General features: G+C 38.1%; 1 protein-coding gene across 2 annotated transcripts in view; it reads left to right on the plus strand.

The window, feature by feature from the left end:
- DCC (DCC netrin 1 receptor) overlaps nucleotides 1-8,476 on the plus strand; it is a 1,134,523-nt gene extending 1,126,047 nt beyond the window's left edge. For both annotated transcript variants that reach the window (XM_078435224.2, XM_078435225.2), the window contains exons 28-29: nucleotides 1,290-1,432; nucleotides 3,861-8,476. In XM_078435224.2, coding sequence (XP_078291350.1) covers nucleotides 1,290-1,432; nucleotides 3,861-3,950 — 233 coding nt within the window. In that variant the 3' untranslated portion in view covers nucleotides 3,951-8,476. The remainder of the gene's footprint in view (nucleotides 1-1,289; nucleotides 1,433-3,860) is intronic.
- Nucleotides 8,477-9,198: the final 722 nt, after the last annotated feature.

Raw genomic sequence — 9,198 nt, forward strand, 5'->3', positions numbered from 1 at the left:
TGTCTCTGTACTTCTTTTCATCTGAGCTACCAAAAACTTAAGATCACCCTCTAGTGATAAATCACTCCAACTGCAAACTTTTGATCCCTGAAGTTTAAGAGTGAAAGAAAACAAGTATGAAGGAATTCATGTCAAGCCATATAAATATGAAGGGATGAGAAAAGGTTCTTTGTTATGATTTATCATGCTATTTTGCCTAGCATATACCCAAGTGCTGGCCTATTAGACTGTTTGCATTATTTTTTCCCAATAAGCTAATGTGCGCTATTTCTTTGATTGTAGAATAACCTCTGAGTTTTATTAACTAGGATTATGTGTACCAAAGTATGATCAAAACAAAAAATTTCCCCCCAGATTTTGCATTAGTACACTGTTAGGATCATTAGAACTCAAATGTCATTATTGATGATACAAGACAACTTGGGCAAACTTCTTTCCATGGTTTAATTCAATACCTTCTATGCTGAGGTTTTGGTTACAAAGCTAAGAATGACAAAGTCCTTAGGTATGTGAGGTATACTAGCTGATTCAGTAAGCCTTCATAAAACTTTTATTTTAGGCTCTAAGGACAAATTATATCACTGCTATAAGCTAAGCAGGATTTATAAGGCAAATTTCAGATCCCCCAAGAAAAGATAGCCATTGTTTATAACAGAAATGTCATCTAGTAGAAACTCAGCAGTTCCCACAAATGATTTTCATGAACATTAGAATTTCTTTTATTGAGAGAAGCTATACTGGTAAAGACAGAATAACTTTCCCCCCCCCCCCCAAAAGAGAATTAATAATGAGATTCTATCAGTTTAGCCATGAAGGATTTTGTTTTACTATAACATCTAATACTCTTTGGAGACCAAGAGTGACCATACCTTTTAACTGCACAAATATCCCTCGGTACTGTTCAACAATTTAGGCTTCATTTAGGCGGGCTAACACAGGGCTTTCTGGCCCAAAGCTGAGACCGGCACAAATGAGTTCCACTGACACTTTGTAGGGTGTGATGAACAGTCTGGAATGCCCAGGCAACCTTTTCACAGCATGATTTGGAATCCACTTGAAATTACATGTGACTGGTGAAGATTCATCTGAAGAGACCTAATCAGAATTTGTCTTCCATTCAATAGAAATAAAATGAGCCCATTTATTGTGTCATAATCCATCTCTATACTACAGAATGAACAATAACCTAGAATCAATGCCAACCCACTGGAATTGGCTTACACACTTGAGAGATTTTTCCCCAGAATGTTTTATACATTACTTTCATCACTCTGTGTTTTCTATTTCAGGGCCTGCTCTTCCCAAGACTCATGTTAAAACAGCCTCTCTTGGGTTGGCTGGTAAGGCAAGATCTCCTTTGCTTCCTGTATCTGTGCCAACAGCTCCTGAAGTATCTGAGGAAAGCCACAAAGCAACAGAGGATCCAGCCAACGTAAGGCCATCCTTGAAATTTATGCTGCATCAGGTGAAGCAGTGACTACTGCTGTACTCAAAAAGCAATCTTAAAAACACAAGCAGATGACTACAGAATGTGTGACTTTATTTAGTTATTTGAGAGGAAAAGTTTGTAGCTAGAGGAAAAAGCTAGAAAGTGATCACATTAGAAAACTCAGAAAGAAAATCAGTGGAGACCAAAAATCTAAATTTTGAGAGCAGAACAGTTCTCCCCAAATGCATTGTAAGGGACATTTGAAAAGATGCTACCTAAAAGCAGAAATTTAGAAAACTCTGGAGTGTTTCTGAATATAATTCAAGGGAAAGCATTTGAAAGGAGAGCAAAAAACTGACATATGTGCCTTGAAAAATCACAGTGAAAGGGGGAAAAAAGATGAAATAACAGGTTAGAATCATCTCATTTGAATGTACATTTTTTTTCTTAACTTTATTGTTTTCGGTACTGCAAACAATAAGATATTTTAACTACTTGGAAACTACTGAATATGTGTATGTGTGTGAATGGCACAAGTATATTATATGATTAACATACCTTTTTGTGTGCTTTAAAAAGATTCAAATTTATAGGAATCCATTGCACTACTTTTCAGGATTTGGCTGTTTAGTACGGTATTTGTTTAGTCTCAGGGTTGGTTGGCCATATCTCAAGTCAGATCAGATTCCTAAATTTATGTAATATAGCTCATCTTGTAATGTCAGATGAACGAATATGCATTTAAGTTTGATTCTAAGGAGTGATAGCCAAAGGTATAATATTAAAAGCAGTAAAATTACACATTAAAGGATATAGAGACACAGGGCAAATAATCTAGATCAGCACTGTCCTATAGACATATAATATGAACTACATGTGTAATTTTAAATTTCCTAGAAGCCACATTAAAAGATGTAAAAATAAATGAAATTAATTTTAACAATATCTTTCATTTGACCCAATATTTCCAAAATGTTACCATCGTGTAATAAATATTAAAAAGATGTTAAAAAGATATTTTACATTTTTTGTACTAAGTGTTCAGTATCTGGTGTGTATTTTATACGTATAACACATTCCAAATCAGACTAGTCACATTTCAAAAATCCAATAGCTGCATGTGGCTAGTGATTGCTGTGCTACACAATGATACCTAGATAATTCAAGAAAAACAACCAACAAACATGTTAGGAAATGAGTTATCAACAAACATGTTAGGAAATGAGTTATCAACTAATCACCTCCCTTCAACCTCACTCTTCATATGTAGACCAGTCTTTTGAGCCAAATTGTCCACTTTTCAATTCCCATTCAGCTCTGGAGATTATATGGTATATGACCAAATCATTCACTGACATGCTGAGATTTCTGTAAGACATACCATTTTCAACTAGTTTAATACCATGCATTTTCAGCTGTTTCCTTGGCGCTAGAGTGAGTGAGGACCTACCCCCCATATAAGCTCCACCAGTGTTCTCTTGGGATCAACAGTATTTATTTGGCAGGATTAGATACACATTCTGACCAGGTAGTGAGTAATGCTTTCTGTCCTATACAGAACTAGAAATCATGACTCAGGCCTCATTAGCCCAATAACTTAATCAAATGAATGGCCAAGAATGATCAAGTAGGGCAGATCTGCATTAGTCAAAATAAAGGGTATGTTGAGACAAGAAAGAAAAAAGCTGTTATAGAGAATATGTTCATTAAGACTTCTGCAGGTTGACCTCTTCATTTTACCCACCAATCATATTGGTGGCTATAAGATTGCCTTTACTACTGTGCTGTGCATGCACATAGCCAACTCTGGTTTGGGGCGAGAATTTTGTTTCCACCCGCAAAACAAAGCCATAATCTTCAGACCTTTCACTGATCAAGGCAAAGCCCATCAAACTCCCACACAAAAATGTACCTATGTTGTGTTATGCAGAAGAGAAACATGGTGATATACATTGTGTTCATATCCTGCTGGATGAGATGGGAAGGAAAAAGGAGAACATATTGAATATGAACCATGTCCTGGCCACTGTGATAGTCACTAAACATGCTACAAGATACTTAGCCTATGAAATAGAAATCATCATTTTGCAGCTGAGAAGAACTGTATATCCGAGAGGCTCACTAACTTAACTGAGACCACACAGCTAGACAGTGTGAAATGAGATTTTTTTTTCTTTTCACTCTAAAGCTTTTTCCTGAACACAGGGATGAAGTTAGTGAAACAGTATACAATCATTGCTCTCCTCACCACCTCTTTTATTGACATCTTCATTCAATGCTTCTATTCTGAGCACAGCCTCTCGCTATGGCTATGAGCCACTGTGTCATGCTTGAGAATACAGAGGAAACCAACTAGACATGGCCACTGCCTTCATAAAGGGAATGTATTGATGTTCACCTGTCCTAACTTTTGTTTTTATTCTTTCTGTAGGTGTATGAACAGGATGATTTGAGTGAACAAATGGCAAGTTTGGAAGGGCTAATGAAGCAACTTAATGCCATCACAGGCTCGGCCTTTTAACACGTATTACCCAATTGATGAGGTGTATTTTCCGGGAACTTTGCAGCATACCAATTACCCATAAACAGCACACCTGTGTCCAAGAACTCTTAACCAGTGTACAGGTCAACAATCAGGACCACTCACGGAGGATCCTGAAGCGGTTCAGAAGGAATAAGTGTCCCTTCTTTCATAGGCATCAGGAATTTCATAATGATTACTATGGGGTCCCTAAACAAAAGTAAATAAACGTCTTCACTGCAGTGTCAAAGCTGAAGCTGCTAGACTAGTCCTGGGTCTTTGCCACTGCAGTGACCACACCGTCATAACTAATGCTTATGTTTTCCTTCATCGAGGCCTGTCATTTCCTTTTCCTGTAGGTCTAGTCTCACAAAATGCAAGTGCATTATTGAAGCCTGTCCCATCCCGTGGCAAATCAGTGCGAGCTCATTATTTCGTTTTCAACTTCAAAGTACAAAGCGCCCACGGAAATTCTCTTACTACATAGCACCAAAGGATTGGATGTTTTCTTGACAGCACAAAAAGTAAATAAGTCAACAAAAAAAGGCAGCGAAGGCTTATGTTTTGTAACTCAGACATTCATCTTGCACCAGTGGTGGGTATTAGCAAGCGGCTATAAAATTCACCCATCTTTGCAAGTATTTGGTTAATATTTGTGTCTGAAGAGCGGGAATGTAAAAATCTGCAACTAGTGGTGTCTTGCCAGTAGCAGTCTGTTTCCTGAAAGAGGATACAATATGCAATCTTCTCAGACACACGGTAATTACGTGCTTAAGCTTGTAATAGGACACGTTTCAATTTGGGTGGCTTTTGTGCCATATCACACTGTGATGACATTTCAAAGCTTCACCAAGGCCATCTTCCTTAGAAGTCTGGACGGAAGTGTTTCCCCCCCTCCGTCCTGTCCCTTCCTGAGTTCTCCATGGCTGCTAGCCTTGGCTGAGGTGGCCAGCTCCTACACACTGCTTGGCCTCCTGACCAACATCCCTGTCACCCTCTGTGGAAATGGCAGACTCCCTGAGAACAGGCCCTGAGGAAGGGAAGTAAAATGGAAGGCAGTTGCACACAGTACCTGCCTTTGAGTGATGTCACTTCCCACGACAGGCTCCTCACTGACTCAGAGGGGGCAGTTTTGGTCAGTGGCCACCACCAAGCCCTGTTGTCAAGGGAACCTACACTCTGCCTGAGATGCAGAGAGGAAGGTGCCTCTTGATGCTTCTGACACATTATAAATCCAGTGGATGCTTTTCAGAGCTGCATCTTCATTGCGAACTAGAATTTTAAATTCCTATCACCATGTTTATCTACAGCTTGGAACTAGGTGAAATTAAGAACATTTTGCGTGCACCCTTTTCATTTCTGAATTTTCAGCTGCATTTGGAGTTAATCCCTGTTTATGCAGCTGAATCGCCAAAAGGGAGCTAATTTGCATATTTATCAGTTAGGCGACTTGAAAACCCAATAAGAGAGTTTCAGCTGAATTATTCCTTTCAGCTCTGTCTTTGATTTCAAGCTTGAGTAGGTCATAATTTTAAAAGAGCATGGAAGGGATAGGATCTTTACAACCTAATAGCTCCTTTTATTAGGTGGGTAATTATATATGAATCCCTGAATAAAATATTTTGAGCAAAATGGCACTGTAACAGAAGTAATAATTCAGATTATTTTTTTACAGTTTTATGTCGGGAAGGAAATCTGATGTCAAAGAGAGGGCTTGTTCAAATGGTTCATTAGAAAGTCCGGTCCATTTGTGAAATTGTTCCTTCAACAAGAGTGCTTCTTCAATATACTAAGATTTTCTTGAAGTTCTTCTGAAGAGCTATGTGACGTTATTCTATAGGGCAGATTATTCTTGTTCAAAATCTGGGCACTTAGGTAGACAACCTTCCGCTGACCGGGAACAAGGCATTTCCTAACATAATCCCGAATATTGCAGAAATAATTCATTACTTCAGAAAATGTTCATTAGGCTAGCTTTACCACTCGAGGTCCTAGAATGCCCCCCCTTTCTAATACTCATAAACAAGGAACATTCTCTGAAAGCATTCTCTACCCAAAGAATGACATCCTGAGTGCTCTGTTTGAAACAGGCTACAAGTCTCAAATTTCAGATAGAGTCACATCTTCAATCTATAGACTGTATCTGGACAATCATGAGAACTAGAATTTCACAAAATTCTAGTTGACTCTAGTCAAAGTCACTGACCTTAACAAATAAAAATTTGTAAAACTACACGAACATATGCATTATCTGTTTTTGGTGAGAGGTATATTTCTGGTGCATGCTCTTAAAACTTTCTTCATTAAAGAAATACAATGGTTTGTTTTAGTAATTCGTAATGCTAATAAGGCTTTGCTTCATGCCTTGAAGATATAGTAGAATCCATTTAAATCCTCTTAAGAGACTCTCTTTTACTGCCCTTTACCCAATGGTTTTAGTGCGCAGTGACTTCACCACAGCTTTTGTAAAACTCTGCTCCCCACTATCTCAAAGAGTTCACATATGTATACAACTGCCTGCTCAAGTTTTCAGGTCACTTTTTAATTTCCCAGTCTTCTGATCTCTTGACAAGAAGCAATCTGTGAACACTGCAAGATGGCCTCTATTTTGTTCCTACTTCGAGCCTAGTTCATAACATCCAGGGCTCTTTAAGCTCATAAATCTCTCTGACTCCCATAGGGTGATGTTTGACAGCCAACCAGCAGCTCTGCCACCAGGGCTCATTTCTCCCTGAAAAAGAAGAAAATAAAACTTGGCAGGGCCTGCTCAGTCCTCCTCTACACTGCACTGAACTGTCAGGCCAGAAACTCCTCTTGAAAAAGTTTGGTACTTTTCTTTTGTATTTCATACCAATAAGAAAGCTCTTTTTCTTTCCTCTAGAAATTTCTGCACTTGTTAAACGCACAAAAATGCAGATAGCTCAAAATGCATAAAGCGTATTTGGAGGATGCTGTAGCCAAAAGTTAAATGTTTCTTAGTGATTCATATTCAATAAAAAAACACTCATAGCTACCTCTTTGTAGAATAGGGCTATAAGCTTCTAGAATATTTAAATAATGGAACTTTACATTTGGGTATTATAAAATGCACACTCAATTGAATAATCTGGGGGGAAAAAAAAGAGAGAGGGAGAGAGAAAAAACAGATCAAGCCAGGGATATAAGAGGTGAACTTATTAAAACTTCATACGAGAGATTGGATGTAACATTATTCTCTTCAAAATAAGGAGTGGTCAAAACGACATGTAAGTTTCGTCCTCTGCCTTGGTAGGAGCTACAAACGGAGAGATACCCTGCATTAGTGTGTTGCTCCAAACAATATTTGGAAACTTTAAAGTTTGGCACTCACCGGCTTTTCCAATAAAGCATGTCTAAGTAGGTTTTTCTGGAAACCTTCATAGTCTGTATTGGAAGATGATTACTCATTCTTATCCACCCTTTTGATACATCCGTCTTTTGATTTTGTTTAGAGAAATAACTAAAATCTCCTCCAAATTTAATAGAGGGTTTCATATATGGCAGCTGAACTATAACTCCAACAAAAAAATGTCACCTCTAAAGAAATCACCGTGCCATTTCAGATGAAATTGGATCCCAGACTCAAACTTGTGGTTTTAGAATTTCCATCTCTAGTCCATGAGACAGAGACAAATAGAAAAAATTCCCTAGTTTTAGTTATGCTTACAGAAAACAAAATCATCTGAACCTTAAAATAGATGTGGAACAAGGTTGCTTTCCTTCCCTCAATCAACTAGTTTACTTCATGCAATTGCACGCTGTCCTAAGGCCAGAGGCTAGTATCCTAGCCCGTTCATAACCATGTATACAACACAGATCCCACAACATTCTAGAGCTGCAGAAGCAGGCATATACTCACATCTACCATTTCTCTCTCTTTTAAAAATTTCTTTCAGAGCAACATTTTACTCAATGTCTATTTCTCTCATGAATTTCAGAAATCACTTAAATCTTGCAGAGAAAAGCTTTTTGCTTGATTCCAATGTTTTAAATTACTGTAGATACTTAGAAAATCATAGACATTTTGTGTGATATTCCATTCCAATGAAAAAAAGACACATTCCCATGTTTCAGTGTCCTTTGCTATCCAAATACCTACGTCCAAAAGGTAACGATGAAAATAAATGCCTGAGTATTTCCTGGTCAGTGAGGTTATATAGGAGACCAAATACCACGCCCACATCCACAAATACATCTTACTCCTGCGCTCTGCATTGCCACTGTTGGGTAACGTTCACTTGGTGACTTCTGGCTGCACTCTGAAGGATTTCTTCTCCTGCTCTCAGTAGAGAGCCTTTGTACATTGCCATCCTATAATTTTTTGTTGGTTGGAGAGCAACAGCAAAACTCTGCAAGATGTCACAGATGCATGGGCCAAGGGATCTCACTGTGTGCTGAAAGCGTATTTTCAGATGCAAGAAAGGAATGTTGGAGAGGAGGAGAAATGCTGTTTTTTATTATTGTAGGGTAAACCTGACAATTCTGAACTTTGTGAATTGTCAGCTTGTTTGGGGGATGGGTGGGTGGGTCTGGGGTGTACTTTTTATAAGTAATATTTAATTTATTATTTAGAGTGGCTTCTTTTTGGATAATTTATGATAAAAAGGGAGATCTGGTTGGGAATCTAGATACGGCTATTAAAGCTGCAGTGTTCCATATCTCAGAGGGACCACTTTGGAAATGAACTGTCCATTGCTGAGTATGAGGATAAGTCCAGGCAAAGCCTCCACTGAAGCTTCATCGTTACCACCTTCTCCCTTTCCAGGGTCATTCAAACAAGATAACACCAAATCTAAAATATTCTGACAGCATTTTGCAGATCAGTGCTACTCATTCTCTCAAAGGGCTTTGCAATTCAAATTGTTAGTGTGCTAGTGGTAGGTTTATTTGGTAGAAATGGGTATACTACAGCTTTAACTAGCCTTAGTGGAAAAAGAAATTTTTTGTTGCTACAAAACACCTTTAAACAAACAAAGGTATTTTGAGCCTACAAAGAGTTTCTTTAAATTGTCAAGACTCTAGCATTGTTAACCAAATTAGACTAGTGATTGCAATATTTAAGTGTAAATCTTGTTCTATGAGAAAGGATACTTGCTTACAGTTTAAAACAATGACTGTTTCTACACTCGATCTTGTATACTACCACACGAGGAAAAAGGGGGTTTTGTAATCACTGTAGAACAGTCTCATATTCATTTTTTATAGAAATGTTATTCCAATGGTGCATTTT

This window comes from Panthera onca, chromosome D3 (assembly GCF_046562875.1).
Source record: "Panthera onca isolate mPanOnc1 chromosome D3, mPanOnc1 haplotype 2, whole genome shotgun sequence".
In the NCBI taxonomy this organism is placed as follows: domain Eukaryota; kingdom Metazoa; phylum Chordata; class Mammalia; order Carnivora; family Felidae; genus Panthera; species Panthera onca.